Here is a 23,281-nt window from a genome sequence, read left to right on the forward strand (position 1 = left end):
TGTGAGGGATTTTTTGTTTTTGTTTTTTTGTTTTCATTTCCATAAATATAATGCTGAATTCACACCTCTCATGAACTACCTGAATAAAATTATACTAATATTCACCAAATAAAATGTAACAAAAGACATGCTTTGTTGGGTTTTTTTTCAATCTCTAGCCCAGCACTTGGCATCACATTTGAAATGGGTTGAAGGTTAGGGGATTGGCAGGAGCAATGCATAATAACTAATATAGGTTTGAACAGACTCTATATGTAGAGAAGTGTCAATATCATGTTGAAGAACAAATGCTTCACCCACAAAATATCTTACTGACACTACAACATAGAGCTGAAGAAAATACATTTTTTACTTGCCATATTATTTATTTCTGCATAATGGATATCATTAATATATGTACAATATGTGTTCATATATGAACATTTTGTAACTGCAGATTCTTTATGGGAATTTAGCTTGAATGTTTTGAGGCAAAATAAAAGGGTTTGAAAACCATTGTATGACTGGAAGATGTGTCAATCAATCCCAGAAACTTTCTCTATGGCCAGATTTGGCACTTACAGTTTCTTAAAGTCCTTGTGATCTCTCAAGTACTGCAAACTGCAAACGTAGAAACGAGTGTCGCATTAGAAATATGTTCTTCAAAGTGTTGACAGAATCACATGAATGACAATGCGCTTCACAGAATTTCAGAAATTGTTGGGTATCTGTTGATAGTGTTAAGGATTCAATATCTTACAAAGAGAAATTCACAAATCAAAAAATAATCAGATTAAAAATGTGTTTGTCATGACCAATTGTATTGAATGTTTTTATTTTTCAGTCCTAGCTTTTGACTGCATCACTGAGTCCATATTACTTGCATTAGAAAACTATGTTCATTTTACAGGAAGTGATAAAGTCAAATATTATTCAACATTACTCACATCAATGGCATGTGTTTTTACATGTCTAAGATATTAATGCTGATAATAACCTGATATTTATAGGTACCACTTTTGTAAACAGATCAAGATCTATTTTTAAGGAATTTTACAGTGCCATATTTGTGACAACAGAACTGGAAGCACCACAAATAGAAGTATATCAGATAGTCATGACTTATGGTCACTTAGTTCTGTAGCAAGATTGTGCATCCAAAAGGGATAGTGCTAAGTTCATGTGAATAAATCTATAAATGCACAACTTTTGTTTAAACATTAAGGTGTGTTTAGCTTAATATTGCAGCAGATTTTGACAAAAGCTGATTCATGACAACAGTTGACATTTTCCTTTAACTTCCTTTATACTCCAACACTGCATTCCCAACCACAACCCCCCTGGGAAAAAGCTCTGCTGTTATGTAATGGTACTAACAGCTTAAAATAATGAATAGAGAGAGAGAGAGAGAGAGAGAGAGAGAGAGAGAGAGAGAGAGAGAGAGAGAGAGAGGAGAGAGAGAGAGAGAGAGAGAATGGCTTAATATCAGGCATGAGGGAGTCCACTTGACTACTGTAACATAAGGCAACAGATGTGTGTCTAGTCTACATGCTTATGCTCACCAGGATTGTGACAGCAGGTACAGGGCATGTAGATTGATATTAGGGGACAGGTATATCTTGCAGTTGAAAAATTATATTTTTACAATTCAAAAAGTTACACAATCCTATCTCAGGAACATGCAGAGGTCAGCTCACCGAGAACTCTGATTTTGGACTTGCTGTTTTAATGTTCTGTAGAATATTTCTTCTTCACCTTTATTTGTTTTACACCAATTTAGATAGATAGATAGATAGATAGATAGATAGATAGATAGATAGATAGATAGATAGATAGATAGATAGATAGATAGATAGATAGATAGATAGAAAGATCATGAGTAACGACATCAAATTCCTTCAAAGTTCTCCTTTTTGGTGTGACAGAATGTAATTTTTGAATATTTCTTTTGAGTAGAGGGACATAGACAGGTGGAGGCTAAAGAGCAGCCCAGACATTAGCTGCACTTAAGTAATCCCAATTCTCTTACATGTAAGAGTGTTTGTCCTTTACAGCATGAGTTATGTAAAAGGATCAACATGTTATATGTTGCTTATTAACACAGCTACAGAAAGCATGGGCCTTTCCTTTTTCTGAAAGAGTAATAATAATAAATAAAATATTGATATTGCTTCACTTAATTGTGCACTTTCTATACTTTAAATAATGATAGTTATTTTTATCGTAAAGATTGCATTTATGTTGTAATTGCTATGGGATCTCTCAGACATCCAATTATGTCTTCTGTATCAAGCTTCCAGTTCTGTTGTTACAAATATTTTGCTGGGAATTAATATTCCTTCAGACCTAATCTTGATCTGTTCACAAAAGTGGTATGTTTTAATTTCAGGTTTTTCATATTTTATAACTCAATATCTTAGACAGATATCTTAATATATTAGCCTTAATCTCTTAGACATGTAAAAACACATGCCAGTGATGTCAGTAATGTTGAATGAGATTGGACGTCATCACTTCCTGTCAAATGAACATAGTTTTCTATTGCAAGCAAAGCAGAATATATTGGTTTTGAAATATGGACTAGCTAGGACTGGAAATAAACACATATATATTCATAATTCATAAATTCAGGAATTCATGAAATGCAGCGCTTGAACAATACAGTAACAAAAACTCCCATAATTTAATTAAAATCCTTATTCTGCTGATTAGCAAAATTAATCTTACATTCCAGTTACACCACAGAGGACACATTGTAGGCAGACATTTGAATTTACTGTGAAGGTGATAGGATTACTGATTAAATTGATTGATTGATTGATTGATTGATTGATTGATTGATGGATGGATTGGTTGATTGATTTTAACATGTTTTGTGTGATGACAACTCATTATTTTTTCATTTTTTTTTTACATAGTTACATAAAGATTAAAAAGAGAGATTTGTGTATTGTGAGCATGTGTAGGAATCTATATGCTGTTGTTTTTTTTGTTTTTGTTTTTTTTGGGGGGGGGTTGTTAAATTCTTTGATTCATGTTGCTCTGGGCAAATACCTTGTGCATGTGATCACCTTTAGCAGCACTTTAGCATAAGATCAGTCCATTATTAATCTATGAAAGTTGGGGGGAAGTCTGCAAAGAGTTAGACAAACAACACTTTGATATACGTATTTCCAAACCAATGAGTTCAAAAAACACATTTTTCCCTGGCATTCCTGATGGACACATTCATTTACTTTGTATGTCAACTACAGGAAGAGACAGACATGCCTTTATTAAGTTATGTAACATACATATTTCACCATAACTCTGATTCCAAAAAACAGACTTCTTGAAGATTCCAAAATACGGTATGTGAAGGGGGGTCACAGCTGAATATGAATGCAATACAGAGAGAGTTTTGCACTGTAAGGAGCTAAGAACTCACATGCAGGTTACGTGCTGAGGTGAGTAGAATTTCCATGGATACGTGGAATTGTTTACTTCTATCATTTCAAATTTAGAGATGAATGTAAAAGCACATTGTGTTATTCAAGTCCAAAATAGATTATTGTCACAATGCTGCTGATATCAGCACAGCAAATGTTAGGCTGAATGGTATTTGCAGTTGTCTGGTTTGTGTAATACTGTATTGGAAAATAGTTTTTTTCTTCTATCACAATAAAAAGCTAAAGTGTATGTATGTCTCTGTTGTTACGGATACAGTTATAATTTAGATCATTCATTTATTTTTCTCCTCAAAATAAAAATGTTGTTACATTTGCTAGCCAATCTGGAACAAACTCCCCAGCGATGTGGTTGAAGCTGAAAATGTGGGAACATTTAAAAATAGACTGAATAGGATCCTTGGATCACTTAGTTATTAATGGACACCAAACAAGCACGATGGGTCGAATGCCCTCTCGTTTGTAAACTTTCTTATGTTCTTATATTATGTTATATAACAGAGATATGTGAAAATAAATTAAAGCCTTGTTCATTTATATTGGAAATGTTCAGGTACTAGCAGTGACGGGATATGAATGATCATTGTTCTTAGGAGATTGGCTATAAACATCTTTTGTCTGGGGCTATTAGTTACAACAATAGAAGTGTGGCTTTATTGGCCACTGGAGTAATTCACATGAACAAGGAACTGCTTTTGAGTGATAATTCATGCAGATCAATGCATTCAGTCAAGTCTCTGATTAAGGCTACAAGGACAAAAACTGCCTTTAATCCAGACAGTGAAGTGCAAACAAGGCCAATCTGACCCCTGCTGTTGGGCTTCAGGTGTGAACTGGTCTAAGAGATAGGGACAATGGAGCAAGAGTGTCTCTAGAAATTGTTGACTGTTCTATATGACAATGAGCTCATTGACCTCATTATTTAAGTATTATTACTCATACCTTATCCAGGGTGACGTACAATTGTTACAAGATATCACAGTATTTTTTACATTTAACCATTTATACAGCTGGGCATTTACTGGAGCAAGCTAGGTAAAGGACCTTACTCAAGGGTACAACAGCAGTGCCCCCACCTGGGATTGAGCCCACAACCCTGTGGTCCAGAGTCCAGAGTCCAGAATCCTAACCACTACTACACACTACTGCCCAAAAAGGGATGTACCTAGGAGGAGAAACGGTTATAAGATAAAGTCACTCAACTCAACTCAAATGCTCAAATACTTCATGCACAATTGGAGTCACTTACATATTCATCATGAAGACCTTCCTATCCTCTCTGAGGCTATGCTGTAGAGAGGGTGTGCTCGTGTGTTCTCCCAGTAGGTTCAGGTAACCAACATAACTAACTGACAAAAAAGACAATACATTTTTCCTTACACCCACATATATATATACGAGGCACATCTTATGATTTTCATTTATTATATTTCAGCAACTAGCTTCTGACAAGCACGGCATACCTGACAAATTCCATTCTAAACTGATTTAGTATGGTCAACCACAGAAGACCACTCCCTGTTTGGGCCACATATGCTACAAAAAGCATCTTCTTCAAAAACAAGCCATTTCCATCAACTATAATGATAACGATTAGCTTACAGTGATCACAAACATTCACTTTATTTGGTAACAAAAGGATAGGGAAGGTAATTCATTCATTTTTCATCATTATTTACTGGACTAGATAATGAAAAACAGCTGAAAGCCTTTCACAATTAGGCCCACAAGGACAAAACCTAGCACAATGGGTACTGAGAGAGTCATGCTATACTAGGCGTGACCAAAGAATGACAAACACAGCCTAGTGCTAGATCACTGCACCAACAGGCCCACAATTCCAACAACAGGTCATTTGATGATGCATACACTCAAAGCCTTGTAACAAGAATAACTACAAATATGTGTGAAGGCAAATAGGCCATGGGTCACAGCTGTCATGTAACAAGTGTGAATGAAACTCTGAGACTCAAATTATTTAAAATAATACTATTGATACTTCAGCAACATATCGGTTTGTTGAGAAAGCTGAACCAATGTCAAATTTGGAATGTACATTAGGTTCTCACCTGTGTAACAAGAAGAACTACATGCATAAGGCAGATATGTTATTTAAGGATGCTAAAATCATACAATTGGAAACAAAATGTCAATTGATGTTTATTAACAATCGACTGATAAGTTACATAAAGATGAAGACTTACACAAACAAAAAATATTTAAATTCTTGTAGCAGTAAAGTAATTGAATCACAATATTCAAGTTACCGGTACAAATACGTTTTTGCATATCATGCAGAGACTGTAATAGGAAAATATCAAATTCACAGGATATTTCAGCAGGTTATAGCCATAAATTACTATTAAAATTTGGAAAGCATACATGCAAATTGCTCTGCATATCAGTCTGAAATCTATGTCTGTAAGAACTGTGAAACAAAGAGTTTCTAAAATACAATGTAGCAGGTCCCCACTTGTCTAAACACATTTGTTATGAAGTCAGTTATTATTTTACTAATATTTGCTTTATTATACAATTTCTTCAGGTACCTAGTTGTCTTAGCACTGAAACAAAAGACTTAACAGCTTTACACATATTTAGAATAGTGTCTAATAAGTAATCACTTTTAACAGAATAACAAGCATACTATGGAAATTACATCTGAAGACATGTCAATGCATAGATACACAACATATTGCTCTACACTATTCACCACACTGGTCTTCTCAGTTTCATTAACAGCTGAAACTGAGGACTGTTTGTTCCTGGGAACCTGGCTCTAAATGACATGCTCCTGTCAATCTTACAGTGTTTTATTATTGGAAAGTTATACTGTCTAAGAAATGAAAGAAACATTGGAAGTCAATAAAAAAAAGTACATGAAAGTGGATGATACTATATGTATATGTGATGACGATAATGACATATGATATGTGTGTGTGCTATTAATAAATCACATAAGAAACTAAGTTTTAATTTTTGAAAGATTAGCTTTACAATTTGAGCTGCTCCTATGTTGATGGAAGGATCATTTTTGCTGTCTATGTCTCAAAATATATACATTTGTATGTTATATGATTATGTAGTCTTACCAAATTCTATGAAATGCCTGGTCATCGGCCTCTGTAAGTGCTGGATTGTCTTCAGAGCTGATCCCCTTTCCAGCACTAGTATATTCCTGTATAATTAAGTAGAATTCAATCTCAGTTGTAGCAGTGTACACTCTCAAAAAAGGTCTTAATTATGGTAAATATTGAGTTTTACACATTATGATTTTGTTAGCATTTCTTTTCTAATCCAAACATTTTCCTGTATCAGTTAGACATATTTGTTTTGTTTTTCTCACAGGATAATTTCCAATTCTTTACCACATATTGTAATTTAAAATAATGTAAATCATGATAGTGAATGTGTATAATCTCGCATTGTTGTGTACGTACAGTTGACTCTTTTCAAATTGAATGGCTCATTTTAATATCTTTTATCCTGGTATTTATAGGATTAATTCAAGGGTTAAAGGGGACAGCAAAAATGTTAAAGATGCCAGACAATAAAGAATCTGATTCTGCAATGTGTTGATGTACGTCCACTTTAACTGTCAGGTTGAAAAAAAAAATGGAAATTGCTCTGAATTTAGTCAAATTAAACATTGTCTAGATTTTTCAAAATAAATATAAATATGTAAACATGGTAAAAATCAACAATTATGAAAATATTTAAATAAAGATGTTCACTTTGAAGTATTGTGTGTAATGTACTTTCTCAAGCTTCAATAACAGTTCCCAGTATGCTCTTCCAAGAGTTTCACTAGTCTATATTAGACTACTTGTTGTCAACACTATTCTATTTTTAACTGGAGAGAAGTTTCTAAATAAGAATGGGGTTCACAGCTATAAGTTTCCAGTTAAAAACTTTCATTCCCAATATGGTACTTTACCTGAACATTTTAAACTGGTGTAGCACTGAATGGCCAAAAAGAAGAAACAACTCAATAATTTCGCATTTTTGAAACAGTATACATTAATTTTCAATGTATTTTTTCTTTGAATACTTGATTTAAATCTCCTATTTTAAATGTGACGGTGTCTTTAATTATTAAGCACCTACATTTGGAGAAACCACAAGACCTCAACCTACTGTTCTACAGCTTATAACCACCATACATGTTTTAGTTGGTCTTGGTGGACCCCTCTGTGGACCCACTGCTTGTTCCAACTAGTTTGACAGTGTCCTCAATCTGTCTTGTTGGAGTCACGTGGTTGCCTCAAAGCAAAGGAATGAAAACAATAATTTAAAAAAAGGCCCATTTCGACCAGGACTACACCCAGGGTCCCCAATCTATTTCAATCACCATGATGCACAAACAAAATGCACATCCCAAAAGCAGTGGTGTTATTTACCCCCACTGGGATGTTTTAGTAGCTCGTGGCTCGGGGACGTTTTGCAATGAGCGGTCAGCATGTAATTTCTCAATCACCTGGGAATTTTATTTGTACCCTTCCCTCTGCCCCGGGCCTCACATGTAGAGGATGATGTCTTGCCCTGCCCCTTCCGCGCCGAATGTGCTGTACTGTACTGGGTCGCTCCAGTGCCCTCTCGTCCGCCAATCAGGAGGGGGTTTCATGTGCCGTGACGTCACGCCGCTGCCACTCCTCTTACTAAAGAAGGAAACAAACAGCGAAAGAGAGGCAGACGCCGAATTCATATTCGAGAAACCGGAGACACAGAAGACAAGAGCTGCTACAATATCAGGACGGACAACGACCACTATCCGCGGAGGAAAGCCAAACCACATATTGTATAATCCAAATTTTAATCATCAGGTAAGGCGAAGAAAAAAAAAAACTATTCTTTTTGTAATGTTATTTTCCCCTTGGTTTTTTTTTTTTGCATTAAAACGAAGCATGGAATCACAGAAGAAAGGAATACCGAAAAATACAGGGAGTGGGGTAGGGTGGGGGGGGGCAGTGCGGGGCTTGTAATCTAAAGCAATGGATTTCTCTCTCTATCTCTCGGTCTCTCTGTCTGTAAAGCCAGGGGGAATCAAGTCTCGATAGGATTATGGTTTGGGGGGGGCGGGCACAAAAATCCCCATCGATCATGGCCAAAGGTGAAAAGAACGAAAGAAAAAGTAGAACAAAAGGAACGATCCGTGTCTAAAGAAGGCCAGTCCGCGTTCGAGAATCCGAATTCGAGAAATAAACGCTATAGATCTGGAATAATCATCCAGGTTCGGTGGAGTAGTGGTGGTGTACGGCTGGAAACAAAGGGGCAGATGTTTTCCCTTACCACAGCTTATGTAAGTGTACTGTAGCTAATATAAATGGTTCTTCCGACATTATTGATGCTCTGTGCTGCGTGTGCCCTGTTGTAAACGTCGTTTCTCACGACTCGCGTTGGCTAGAAATGTCCTCGGTGAGCCCGTCTCGACTCGGGCGGACTGTATGGACAGACGTGCGTGTTGCTAACGCTGTCAAAACAGGAAGATGCAGGAAACAAAGAGCAGACAAAGCATGGAGACCCCCGGGTTCATTGAAAAGCCCCGCTGGGTCATTTGACCACGATGACCAGCAAATGAGTGGCCTTGCGACATACGGACGAGAACATCTTTAGTGTGGCGTGTGCGGGAGATCAAATCCCTGTCTTTTGGGGGGTGAAATAAACTATGGTGTGTTGCTTAGCATGACTCAGTCTTTTTGAGAGACCAGTTTGCGGCCTGTCTTGTCCACGACTAGGTATTGGCTCTATCTGGGGAATTCTGGGATCGCTGTGCCTTCTGTTGTTGGTTAGTTTTCTCTCCACTACTTTATTTTGTAATGTCTTCCTTCTCGATACTCGCAGTGACTCACTGATTCGTAGAAGATGGAGTAATTATACTATAGGAAATCCAGAAACGTGTACAGGCTTGATGCCAAGTCCCCCCCTCCCTCTTAGCCAGTTGATATATAGCTCCGTGCTATGTCTATGTATAGCTCCGTAATTTGTTTTGTGTGTCCTTACTGAAACTGAAGAATGAAAGCAGCTCGTTTCGTGTGTATTTTATTGGGATGAAGAAGTCGGGTCAGACCGCAAAGACGGGACAACTTTGACGTCTGATATTGATCGGCGTCTGGCGTGTTTGTGTTGGTGATTTAGAAAGGGTATTGGGGATATTGTCGATTTAATGGCAAGGTATAATCATGTGTAACTTCGTCTCGAAATGCCCATTACAGTGTGACCTCCGGCACAGACGTGTATAGATAAGCCCCCTCCTCCTCTTCCTCTTCCTCTTCCCTCCCTACCAAAAAGTCAATGTCGTTATTTTATTTATTCGGTGGGAGGAGGTTATGCGTTTTAATCTGGGTGGTTTTTAACGTGGGAGGGCGGAAATTGGCTCCGACCTTTCACACGGTTTGCATCATTGTGTCATGATCTGCTTGTGCGTTTGTGGGGAAACGGTATCAAAGTGTTTAGTCGGCAGTAACTTGAAAACCCCCTTATTGTGTGAGAAGCGGCCCATCTTGGGGCTTTTGTTCTGCCCTCGTTTCCCTCTCTCTCTCGACACGGAAGGCAGCAGTTTCGGTCACACGGGCGCCTCAATGGGCTGTTTGTTCTTCCCAAAGATGCCGGATCGAGCTCTCGTGTGTGTGCCTGCCTGCGCACCACCCCGTCCGTCATGGTTGTGGCCCTTCCTGCGCGTCGGAGGCTCCCAGTGAGACGCTCCCCTCGGCGGAGGAGCCGTGAGATAAAAATAGCGCTGATCTCAGAGCCGCGGTGCTGAGGCCCGTGTGACAGGCGGAAGCTGCTGCGCCGCCCATGTGACCGGGGCCCGGAGCCGAGTCGCCGCAGCGGGCCTACCGTGACGGGCGGGGGGTCGGCCTTCCAGGGAAAACCTGCGTGACGCACCGGGTAACAGGGCCGGGGGAGGCACAACCTGTGTCAGAGCGGTTTGCCCTTTACTCCAGCGATGTGAAGTTACACACCACGACGTTGTTGTTGTTGTTGTTGTTGTGTGCCGTTTGTTACACCACCTCTCCACGATCGTGGCCCCGTTTTTGCCCTTTAATTTTCACAACCACATCCCGCTCTTTCGTAGTGAACAATGGGGATTGTGAGAGAACCTGCTTTTGCTGGTTTAGTGTGACATTCGTGGGATGATTTTTGTCAATAGAGACCATGGTGTAGATCTGACCGGTTCATATTTTAAAAAACAAAAGTTGTATATGAAGTGTGGAATGTGGGTGATCTTTAAGAGTTCTTAACGTTTATGATTTGTTGTATGTCAACTAGTAAATCTAGCGCGGTTTCCAGGCTTAAAGACCTGAAAAGGTGACCCCAGATAAGCTTTTAACACATGGATGTCAGTGTGTGAGAAGTGTTAATTAAACTTGCAACTGGCAAATGGAATATAACCAATAGGCCTGACAAGTAACACATTACTGTCCATAACTTATCAACCAGAGAGATGGTGGGTTTCTGCATATCACCGTTTAAGGTAAAAGACTGGAACAATTGAGCTACTTGGTTAAAACGTAGTTTCAATTGCTACTTGATTTGTTTGCTGCTCATTGTCCTGAAGTTAAACTTTCCCATGATTTGGTTTAGCACATTTTAAGTAAACAACATAGTTGCATCAAAAAGCACTGTGTGTGTATATAATGACATGTATATGTGTGCGTGTGTGTAATATATATATATATATAATATTGTGTGTGTGTGTGTATATGTATATAGGTGTATGTTGGGTATTTCTGTGAAATGTCTTCTCTAAGCAATACTTAGCCTACTCATCATTTGTGGGCAGTAACTGTACACCCTTCCTGTTTCCATAAACGGGTAACTAGACTGCATGGCCTAAAACGTCCCATAAATCCCATCCAAAAATTGAACAATGTATTTTTCACAATGCATGTTTTTATTTTAATTATTTCCAGTTAAACTTGTAATTCTTTAGTTACTCTGGCCTCATAATTTGTGGCATTGGTTTGTAGTAAAAATAGGATTCTTTCCTAAGTAAAGTGTCCTATGGATTGGACAGACCCACATCAGTGATCGCTTCAAGGCAAGAACAAGCAACAGTGTTTTTGTTGTTGATAATTACATGCCATATATCCAATAGGCTGGGTTATTAGCAACAGCATTTTTATTAATACCCATTAGTTTTAAACTTCAGTTACAATAGTTGAATCACTCTATTTAACCATAGATGTCTCTGGGGAACATGGTTTTGTTTTTCAGCCTGGATTTGAGCCGTGCCACATTTTGGTGGCGGTTTACAGACAGATTGGCTTTCCTCTTACAATTGGACATCAAGCATACCAGAGAACTTCTGTTCAAAATTTCAAGATTCCTTAATTGGATTACAGGAAACATGGGATATAAATCAAAACCAGATGCTCTTGGATGAAACATGGTAAATTGTGTGTGGTGTAAAATCTACACCAAGCAAGTGTTGCTGGATCCACTTTGAATACAGTAAAGTCTTTCTAGTACAGAAAACAAACCAAACAAGTGGGCCATATCTTGTGCAGTCTGCACCAGGAGCAAGTTATCAAATCTTCTAGCTCTTCTGGACTTCTAAAAATCTAAGTAGAGGAATCAATACAGTAGGATACCAGCACGCTAAAGAGGCCTACAAAAAGACAAACAATTGGCTTATCTTCTTTCATGCCTCTTTCCAAGGTAAGTTTGAAAGTGTTTTCTTCTACAGTACTATGTATTTGCTGTTGCAAATTTTAATTTCTTTATGCGTCTGACTACTTTAGAGGAAACTGGTTCCCACACATGCAAATGAGGAGGGTAGTGGTAGGATTCTCCTTGGATTTTTTTTTTTCTTCCTCCTGTGTATAATACAAATATTGGAAGGAAATTCATATTTCTGAATATCTGGGTATGCTTATTGCTCTTCATAATTTCAATGTCTCCCTCTGCTTTATATTCCTTATAATATAGATGGAATAGTCTGGGTGTTCGATATAGTTTGAATTCCTAACTTTTGAAAGTCATTCTGTGTAATTGCTTTGTCAATGCCACATCAGATGTTTTTCAAAGCCCTGGAATACTGTATCATCACAGTTCCCAGAAAATGTCCAGCATGTTTAAACTGCAAGAGTCTGAAACTGAACATGATGACTAAACCTGGAGGTGATAGTGGGAACATTGTAATGTGTTGCTGGGACTTCTGCCAAATCAGTGGGACATCTCAGTCGAGCATTTTTACTGCTTTTGCTTCTTTAAAGCTTTCTTAAATCTATTGGAGCTCTGGAATATTAAATAAATCCTCCCGCCCACCTTCACTGAACAGCAGGAGTCTTCACTCTTCAGTCATTTCAACACATAAGCCTAAATATTTTCTTCGTCCCTTTGCATGGCTGTCGACATCAGGACCTCTTTATTGTACAAGGCCATGCCACTGGGTCTAGCAGTTTGTCTGCTATATTTTTTGTTTGGTCTGTGAAGATTGCCCATTTTAATAAGGCGGGTCTCTCTCTCTCTCAAGTGTGCATTTAGATCCATAAATAGCATACCTCCCAGAAGAATTTGTTGAATAGGCAAGAGACCGTAAAAGTCCATTCAAATGTTAATAAAAAAAATCTGGGAGTTTTGATTTTTTTTTTTTTTCCTTTTGTCATCAGAATTGCTAACATCGTTGTCTTTATCAAAAAGATTGCAATGCGGATGAGATCTTTGTGCTGTCCTCGATTGATTTTGTGTGCTTTCCAACTCCTAATGGCTTTTTGCTGGTTTCTTTTACAGCATCAACAGCATACAGATATGGCCCAAGAGACGAACCAGAGCCCGGTGCCCATGCTGTGTACAACCGGCTGCGGCTTTTATGGGAATCCTAGGACAAACGGGATGTGCTCGGTGTGCTACAAAGACTACTTGACCAGGCAGCAGAGCAGTGGCAGGATGAGTCCAATGAGCCCGATTGGTAAGATTAACTGCAGCCCCTCGTTTTGATGCTGCTGCTTCTATTCTCTTTGGCACTTATTCTGTAATCGCCCCATATTAACTCAAGACAAAGTGCTTTTGTTGTGGGCTTATTTTAGAAGTGTATTGGTTTTTTCGAATTCCTTGAAGCCATGTTGAACTGATTCCGTGTACAGAGCCATTGCTGGATATCCAGCTACAAATATTTCCCCCTGTTTTTTGGGGGGTTTAATAATCTTTTGTTCAAATGTTTCATTCTAGTAACCCAAGATAGCTGCTTACCAGTATTGGCTGGAGCTTTGTTTTGTAGACCATTGATTCATCTGCTAAGCTTCTTTAAAATAATCTAATCAGTCTGGAACAATGACTTGAAGGCAGTTCTTAAAATTAAAAATATAAATATATATAGTCTAATAATTTATGTACACCCATACACAACACGTTGTGTCTTTTTATTTTTAGTGTCAGTTGATTCGCTGACCTTCAGATTTTTTTTAGATTTCTTAAATTCTCCTCTTGTTCAAACAAGATTTGTTTGAGGCATAGCAATCATCTGCCCCTGAGGGGGTTTAGTTTTGTTTTGATCTTGTTACTCATTGTTGGGAGAATGAACCATGTAGTACACTCTTGATGTTGGGGATAGCTCTGACACTATTGCATCATTTGTACATCTTAAACTTGTGGGAGGATATGTATGCAAATGCTGAAATGTTAAAATAATGCATGTGGAGAATGTCTAGTGATAATATAGCTGATAGAAAAGGTACTGCAAATATTTGGCTCAAAAAGAGCATAGAAGTGTATTGGACTTGTTCAGAAACCCCCCAAAATGTACATTCAAAGTTAAAAGGCTAGGCTCTGGTCTCTGATAGAAACCAAACCTGCAGTATGATGTTTTAGACTAAGCTTGTACAATACTTCGAAGTTCAGCTTTCACTTATTCTCTTTGCTGTACATTTGTTGTGGATCACATTGTCTGATGGAGATCAGATTAGTTACATTCGTCTTTTAATCCTGCTTTTGTGTGCTCCGTTATCTGCATGTTTAATAAGCATTCCCCTGAGCTTCAATGAATTAGATTGTGGGAGGTAAAATGGTGGGAGTGAATATCTGATCTAACATGGGTGCTTGGAAGCCTGGCTTCTGATGCCTAACAGTTAGTGAAAATGGGAAAAGTGACTTTCTCCCCCCCTGTAGTTCCATTTTGTTTCTCATCATATTGTGCCCCATCTATGTGCATGTGCTTGGTAAATGTGACTGTTTATCTGTGCTTAAATCTACTCCTGAACATGTGCTAAGTGTTTCTTGTCTGTTTTATAGGTGCTGGCAGTGTATCCAGTAGTCCTTCTTCAGAAGCCTCTGCTATCCAGAGAATAGAAGCCAGCTTAAGTAACTCGGACGTCTCTTCTGTTAGTGTAGCCGATTCATCAAGGTGAGTGGAGTGCACGGTTTATATTGCCAGATTTCTGCACTGCTATACCTAAACACACATGACAGAATAAATGTACTTGTGTAAATGTATTTAAGTTATGCAGCCGTGCACTGGGATATCAGATTTGTTACTGAAACAATTCCCGAAAGATTTCTATTTCACCACAGTCTTAATAAGAATTTTAAATTTGGAATGTTTAGGAATTACATTTCGGTGAACTCTATGGTTAGGTAACTGTTATATAATTGTTCTTGTGTTGAACCTGAGGGGTAGATTATTTGTTTTCACAGGGGAAAAAAGTGTTTTCTCCTAATCAAATGGATTCGCTAAATACAAAGTGTATACTTTCTGCACTGCTTTTTTTTTTTTTTTTTTTTTTAAGATTCATATGTCCAATACAAACCGTGACTCAAATATCTATGTAGATTATTTTGAGTGTTAGCTATCAGCAGGAAGTGTTTGTAGGGATGGAAATGTGTAAATGCATTATGCTGTGGGATACTAACCTATACACTGTTGCTTTTGCCAGAAGTATGCCAGGTGCCTCCTTGCCAGTAACACAACAGATGACCGAAATGAGCATTTCCAGGGAGGACAAGGTGACATCCCCAAAAGGAGAGCCAGCAGAACCAGGTTAATTTGCATTTGATTTTGCATTCACTTGCCATACAATTTAAATGTATGAATACAAAAACATTTCATAAGGAAATGGGTAACTCGGCATTGGAACTGAATGCTATGAAGGGGAGGGTGGTTTACATAGCTGCCAGGAAAGGTATGTGTCTAATCTAGGTGACAGTGAAATCTTATTCCACATCAGGAACTGAACTTTCAAGCACATTCACTACCAGACTGGATTTATTTGAATATTGGTGGCTGTATTCTTTTGCCCTAAAGTTTTAAGTTTACACATGGAATCTACATAACACAGCACTTTCTACATCTATCAGAAAATGTCCTGACCTCACAATTTCTGCAGCTGCTGCATGTTTTCTGTGGAAAGGTGTCATTTGATAGCCTTAACTGATATAAACAGTCCCAAGCAACCTAGTTCAGATTGTAGCAAGCCTTCGAGGATTTATTTTGATTCTGAAATGACCTTCAGAAAGTGTTCTGTGTTCTGCTGACAGAGATGCTTCATTGTTGTTAATGCCATTGCTTTTCTCGTGCTCTGGAATTTGTGGTTGTTTACCAGCTAGTGTGTTGATTTATGACTAGGCCAGGGTGCACAGCTTGAAAGGCAGGGCCACTCAATTTAAATGACACCAGTATCGTTCAAGGTGTCAGTTTACAGAATGTGGTTTACATTTTAAAAGGCTCTTGACTTTAGCATCACCTCAGTTGATAATGTGACCAATGCACAGCTAAAGTTGTATGATTGTCTCCGGGGGAAGTGAACGAAGAGCACATTGTGACTGGACTACATTTTGTTTTTATTTTTAAAACCTGGCTGATGTAGTTGCCTTGTCCTGACCTTTTAGTTTTTCCATGAAATCATGTGGTGCTTTTGGTTTATATCGCATGGCTTGGTGAGGCATTCGTTAGTTTGCTCTGCATGTCACCACCAGGAACTGAATGTGAGCGTGTAATGAGGCCATTGATTTTTATTTACCTGAGGGAGTAGATTTGGAGTACATTGTTTTTACTGTATCTAGATTTGTTTTGCATGACCATGAGAGCGTGTACACTACTCTGCAACTGTGCTTATTGTTCGTGTTCTTAACCATTGTCTTTCAAACTGTGCTGAGATAATTGCTTTTTTTATACTAGCAAATTTTGGCCTTTCCCAGGTTAATTCTGAACCAATGTGAAGTTCGAGAGAAATTTTAGTGAAAATAGACAATTAAGTGTACGGTTTTGCACAGCGTGTTCCTCGTGAATTATTTATCCACAGCTGTGGGGAGTCATGGACAAGTTGTTAAATTGTTCCTCAGGCAAAATATATATAAAAAATCTAGAATCGCACAACTGAAAGAATGTTAATCAAATAACCCGTTGCTAATGCGCAACCCAAAAGGAAAATTGTGAAGTGACGTGAAGGTTATGAACACGAATAAATAGAGCTAACCATTTTTTATTTATTATTTCCAGTTGTAACGCAGCCGACTGCTTCAACTTCACACCCCAGTGCACCAGGGAGTGATGAGACGAAGGCTCCAGAAATGCCCAAAACTAAGAAAAATAGATGTTTTATGTGCAGGAAGAAGGTCGGCTTAACAGGTAAGCAAAAGTAAAGTGCAATATGTGTAGATCCCACAAGTTGCTTTACACAGATTTTGGCTTATTTTAAACCAGGAATCGCGACATTAACCCAGATAAACCGAAAGTTCTGAAGATGTACTAAATGTTTTTCACTTTTCTGTCACAGGTTTTGATTGCCGGTGTGGGAACTTGTTTTGTGGACTGCACCGTTATTCAGACAAGCACAACTGTCCTTACGATTACAAAGCAGAAGCGGCTGCAAAGATCAGAAAAGAAAACCCTGTTATTGTTGCTGACAAAATCCAGAGAATATAAGGTCCACAGCCTTATGACACAGAACACTGTTGAGTGGATAAAGGACTAATTTTTTTATTACGATCTTGAGAATCCTATACAGAGCAGATGCATGAACGATCACTTTTTTTTTTTTCTTATTTGATGTTCATTTATTTTTTTTCTTTGTATCTTTTATCTATTGTTTAAAATTATATACAAGATTAAAAAAAAAAAAAAAAAAAAAAAAAGTGCAGCCCAGGGCATCATTTCAGGAAATCTCATTACTGTCCTCCAGCCTTTAATGTCCTCTATGTTCAGCTATGTTTATTTATATTTGTGCCAAAAAAGTCTTTAATCAAATCTCATGGGTTTGTTTTTGTTGTTGGAATGCAAAAATGTTGGCTTGAAAAGGTCCAAAAGCCTACATTGCTTCAAACAAAGTATCCGCAAAACAAATGTTTGTTTGTTTTAAGGTAAAATTGAAGTTTTAAATGTTTTTTGTTTTGTTTTTTTTAACTTTGAAGAATGAGCAGCAGTCAGTCTTTCTGGTCCATCATTTAGTGTCTCGTAATGCTAGCAGTCCTGTCCCCACATTCACACTCCACATCTCGTGACTGAGGAGCCTGATGTATTTCACAGTTTGTGTAAATTGCAGCAAATCGAAGCCCCACCCACAGCAGATGTGCACCTTGTTGATCTCATGTCAAAGTAACTTGCTTTTTGTGCATCCGACATGGTTTAACTTCTTGCTTAAGGCCAGTGTAAGACTTCCTACACTAGAGCGTACCCCTGTACAGTAATATGGTGAAGTGTTGAGATCAGAGCTGTGTTGACCCTTCCAGAGCCCACTTAAAGATCCTTGGTCTTTCACTTCATCTCGGGTTACTGTATATCTTGATATGAGGCCAAAATCCCTTATTGTGGAGTTGCAGCAGAACTAGTGAAACCTTGTTCGTGCCATACATTTGTCAATGTTATGTGGTACTTTAAGAATGTTTAATGCAGACATATGGAACTAATGTCTTTGTTTTGTTTTGCCCACCTGTTAAAGTACTGAAACACCATCCTATATTTATTGAAAAAAGAAATAGTATGCATAAAACAAAATATAATTACTTGCTAAAATAAGTGTCATGTCAGTGGTTCTTGCCCTCACGTTGCTTTTGTTACATGAAAGATTGGCCTCAAAGGAGAATAGTGACTAAAACAGGTATGCAGCTTATATATTATAAGTCATTAAGAATGTGATGGTCATTTGATGCCTGAAACCATGCCCAATTAGCCTGCCTTTTTCTGTTTTTACTTGGGTGTAAGAGTGTAGTATTATTGGGTGTATTGCATGGATTGCATATCTACGACAATGTAAATATCTGATTTGTAGAAATGGCAATATACTTCACTAATGCTTGTTCAATATTTTCACCTCTGTAATGAAAGGTTTTTGTAATGTCTAGAGGTTGTGCTGATATTTACGTATATATTATGTGTATGTGTACTTAATGGGTATGTGAAACACGCTATGTATACACACACGTGCATACGGGGGTCATGCAAACTGCTGCACAAGCTCAGTCATCTATTCAGCAGCTTGACTGGCTTCCTCTTTCTGGAATTAAGAAAGGGTTTTCTTAGAGCCTTGAGAATTTAACTGCATTACAAGTTTACAAGGCTAAAGCAACATTTACAAGTGGATGTTTGTTTTGTTAATACGGAATTTCAATTTTAGTCTTTTTAATAAAGTTGCTTTGAATCCCACTTCAGATGTTAGATTTCTCTACTTACTGAAATATGCAGCAAAACATTTGGACCCCAGTATATATGTATACCTATTATACAAATTAGCAGTGTGATAACACATTCTTGTATATAGATTTTTTTTTTTTTTTTTTAAATTCTATTTGTTCGAACTTTTTCTTTTTGGCTGCTCAGCACTGTTTTTCCTGTAGGGATGTGAGGTTTTGCTTTAAAGAATTGTATGTATCCATTCAGTTTTAATTTTAACTTTAGTTATGCAAATTTGTACAAAGTGTGTTCATATTTATGTATTGCATATACTCTTGTTACTTGGCATTAATGCAAAATTGTATCATGTAAATAAAATTATGTACAGAGAGACATTATAAAGCTTTGCCACACTGCTTATTTAAAACAACTGTCCCTACATATAGATCTGTATCTGCAGTTTTCCATATTGTTCAGTGTTTTCAAGCAAGCAAGATAATGGATCCTTCCTTTGTGTCCTTTTTGGAATTCATTTCATAGCATCTGATGTCTACTGCTCTGTTCCTAATGCAAGTCTCAATTTTATGAGAATAGGAGAGCTTCTAGCTTTCACAGTCCCTATTGGTTTTCCTTGCCTCCTGTCAGCCTTTGATCTTTTATTAACAGAGACTCAAGTCTTCCCATTAGGCCCAAGGAAACAAAATACAAATTTTAGGTAAATGGAACAAATGCAGGGTGGGTGAAGCAGTCTAGTGTGAGTGGTTTTGCAGACTTGCATTTCATGCCCTCTGCATTGGAAAAGCACCGGAATGTGCACTGCTGAAAATGTGCACGCAAAGCTGTGCTGTATGTACTGACAGCTTGAAGCACGAACACGAGGACCCTTTAGGAGGTGTGAGGTTAGGAGTGACTGTTTCTATGACGATAGCGCCTTGGTTTTAGAAGGGAGCTGTTGTGAAATACAGATCGTAAAATTCGTAGTGCTGAATGTGGCGATTCACAAGTACAGTTCTGTGATTCATTAACTACCCAGGGTTCACATTTGGGCAAATACTCTTCATGCTCTTGGTCCTCAATCTGCAAATCCAGAGAGAATTGGGTTAGGATTGGTATTTTATATAATGACAGGTCTGTGATGAGCTGAAATATTAAGAGATGTCCTTGCTGAGCCTGTTGAATTGTGCTGATCCTGCCTGTCATCTGGGGGATTTGATTTGATTTTTTTTTTCTTCCTATTCACGGATCAGCAGATGTTTTGGTACTGACTAGTTAGTGTGCAAATGTAACATGAACTGTATTTCTGGGATTTATATTCTATTATGCATTGTGCTTGGTCAGTGTGTATCCTATGTAGTCAACCATATAAGAACATTTTGGTATTAAATACAGAAATCGCATGAGGTATGTTGCCTAATTTACTAATTTGTGTTCATCAGGGCTTTGTCTTACTGCTGTCTTGATCCTTTTGTTTAAATTGTAATGGTAAGCTTTACACAAAATAAGTAAACCATCGCAATGTGCCATGTGCTGTTAGGTCAGATGTTTTGGGGGCACTATTGTTTTTTTTGCACCTGTTGTATTTCTCCCAATTACGTGTGATAGTGTCAGCAAATGTCCTGAGGGTAACAGCTGAAATGACAGCTGTAACCATACTGAAAAAAAAAAAAAATGTGAAAGTGACTATTCATGCTTAAGTCCAATGCTCAGAGAATTCAATACAAAATAAAACATCAGGACAAAAAAAAATTACCAGGGGCTGAATTAAATGAAAATTTAAAACCAAACCACTAATGTCATATTCCAAGCATTTATTTGGCTTTGTTGAATCTGACTAGTGGAATGCCAGACTCATTAATTGGGTTTGGTTTAGTTATCTGGGAATGGGTCTGACTTCAAATCCAATAAATAATGTTTTTTTGTTTTTTTTTAAATATCACCTTTTAATGGAACAGTGAATTCCAAAGCAAGCGATGAGGAGACCGTTTTACCCGGTGCTTTAGTACTAGATATCCTGTACTGTTCCATTTCTCTATTTTTCATAAGAACATAACATCATTTACAAACAAGAGGAGGCCATTCAACCCATCTTGCTCATTTGGTGTCCATTAGTAACTAAATGTTCCAAGGATCACATCCAGTCTATTTTGAATGTTCCCAAATTGTCAGCTTCAACCACATCATTGGGGAGTTTGTTCCAGATGTAACAACTCTCTGTGAAGATGTCTCCTATTTGATGTCTTGCATGCCTTTTAGCTCAATTTCCATTTGTGTCCCTGCTGATCTGGAAAAGCTCCTCTGGTTTGATGTGGTCGATGCCCTTCATGATTTTGAAGACCTGGATCAAGTCCCCATGTAGTCTCCTCTGTTCCAGGGTGAAAAGGTTCAGTTCCTCGGTCTCTCAGTAGGACATTCCCTTCAGACCTGGAATAACTCTGGTTGCTCTCCTCTGAACTGCCTCTAGAGCAGTGATTTCATATCACTTTTTTAATTCAGTGATTTTCTTATCACTCTACAATATGTAACCTTAGCATAGTATAACAATTCCTATTTGTAATTCAAGTGCATTAGACAACAGCAAGACAGCAAAGTAGTAATAATAATAACAACAGTCCCAAAATTAAACCCCACTGCAAATCAACAATCACCACAGACAATTAAACGATTTGTAACATACATACAGAAACAGTGGCAGACCAGGGTGTCTTAGAGAAGCTGAGAACAATCAAATCAGAACCAAGTTTCTTAACACAACCACTCCCAGAGTCTCTGAATCGTATTCACAGGCTTGATGCAGTGTGCCCTTTTTTGGTTGCCACTCCATTACAATGTTTAAAGTGAACTGCTGCTGTATATTTGTTGTCTGAAATTCTTGCCAAATGATTCAGGATTTTGTACCAGAAAATGTAAAGCTATCTTAGTATAGATCTGTGACTGAAAGAATAATAGTGTAGTGTGACTGCAAATAGTTTATAGCTGGGTTGGTATGTTTCTCATCCCAAAGAAAAAGCCTGAATGATTTCTTGGCTAAATGTGATGCTTTTGTATCAGCTAAGCTCCCCTTTTGCTTTCAACACACTCCTCTTTTCCCACACTGTTGTACACTGTTGGACATTTGTGGTGGCACACAGACATCCACAGCTGTGTCTTCATAGTATATAGAAGAATGCACTTTCTGTTCACAAATATTGCCAGGCAAATCAGCAGGATGAGACATTTAGCTTTTTTCAGAGCATAACAAAATTAACTTTTTTTGTTCCAGGTCAAACACCCCAAATGACGTTAGAGGGTTATGTTACCCAAGATCACAGCTTCCTATTCTGTCAACCTTTACTGAGGACAATCCAGCAGAATGAACAAACAACATCTGTAGCACATGTATATGCAGTGTTTGGAGGTTTGGATGGCAAGATGAGTCTGGCAACAGATGTTACGTGAAAGTGGATCGACCTCTATCCTAATTCTGATTCAGAAGGCTTACATTTATTAAATCTTCTCAATACATAACTAGATTATAGTGCTTTACTCTTCAACCTGAGAGCTTTCTTTTCTATTATGTTTCGAAAGATGTGCAACTGCAGATGTCAGACAATACTATGTAAACCCTTTAACTTTCAGATTAGGATATCATATTCTTATTGTGTTGTGATTTTCTTTTCTTTCTTTGTATTATCATGGAGGTAATTTTAAAATATTATTTATTACTTAGTAGGTTACATTTGTTTGTGCGTGTGTTGTAGAGTGGCACGTTTTCCTGCTAAACTAGAAAGTATGAATCTGTACCATGTTGTATAATGCTTCTTGCTGCTTTCCATCAAGATCTCTTTGCCTAAAGAGATGTCTGTTTAATAGAATAACATCAGGTTATAGAAGGAAAACTGTGAAACCTATAGAACATTCTTAAATTACTAACAGGTTTATGGAGGTCTGATAATTAAACTTAGGGAGAAGAAAATCTATGTATTTATTTATTTACATGTTTAACTATGTATGTATGTATTGATCCATCCAAATATACTTTCACTCGTGTTTTGTAAGATTTATTGTTTTCATAAGTGATCTCAACATACCAATACCATTGGAGTTTTGCACAGAGGAGGTGATTCTAATCTTGAGAAGAATATTATCCCCTCTGTGAAGCAAGAAAGGCCGACCTCGTGCTCCTCCTAGAATAGAAGTTCCACAGTACACAAAAACCTTGTACCACCTTTTCATAATTCGTTTAATAATATTAGAATATTTGGCTTGTTATTGGGAGAACCAAATCATGACCAAAGCCTGTATGTGTTGCACAAGAAACGAAAGGACTTAAAGA

General features: G+C 37.7%; 1 protein-coding gene across 5 annotated transcripts; it reads left to right on the forward strand.

The window, feature by feature from the left end:
- Positions 1-8,044: 8,044 nt before the first annotated feature.
- On the forward strand, positions 8,045-19,371 carry zfand5a (zinc finger, AN1-type domain 5a). 5 transcript variants are annotated; one of them, XM_066711163.1, is made up of 7 exons: positions 8,131-8,248; positions 11,643-12,086; positions 13,161-13,338; positions 14,658-14,769; positions 15,299-15,402; positions 16,861-16,989; positions 17,138-19,371. In XM_066711163.1, exons 2-7 carry the CDS (start codon positions 12,072-12,074, stop codon positions 17,284-17,286), a joined length of 687 nt encoding a protein of 228 aa, XP_066567260.1. In that variant the 5' UTR covers positions 8,131-8,248; positions 11,643-12,071; the 3' UTR covers positions 17,287-19,371. The 5 variants fall into 5 exon arrangements, with proteins under 5 accessions (XP_066567257.1, XP_066567258.1, XP_066567260.1 ...); XM_066711164.1 differs by lacking the exon at positions 8,131-8,248 and adding an exon at positions 8,752-10,899; XM_066711160.1 differs by lacking the exon at positions 11,643-12,086 and having other exon boundaries at positions 8,045-8,248.
- Positions 19,372-23,281: the final 3,910 nt, after the last annotated feature.

Source organism: Amia ocellicauda, chromosome 8 (assembly GCF_036373705.1).
Source record: "Amia ocellicauda isolate fAmiCal2 chromosome 8, fAmiCal2.hap1, whole genome shotgun sequence".
Taxonomy (NCBI): Eukaryota; Metazoa; Chordata; class Actinopteri; order Amiiformes; family Amiidae; genus Amia; species Amia ocellicauda.

Excerpts from the sequence above, each read along its gene's own strand:
- zfand5a (XM_066711160.1), top strand. The coding sequence starts at position 8,048 with ATGTGCCGTGACGTCACGCCGCTGCCACTCCTCTTACTAAAGAAGGAA. Across the intron at positions 15,403-16,860 it reads AGGAGAGCCAGCAGAACCAG|TTGTAACGCAGCCGACTGCT; the intron begins GTTAATTTGCAT and ends TATTATTTCCAG. Across the intron at positions 16,990-17,137 it reads GAAGAAGGTCGGCTTAACAG|GTTTTGATTGCCGGTGTGGG; the intron begins GTAAGCAAAAGT and ends TTTCTGTCACAG.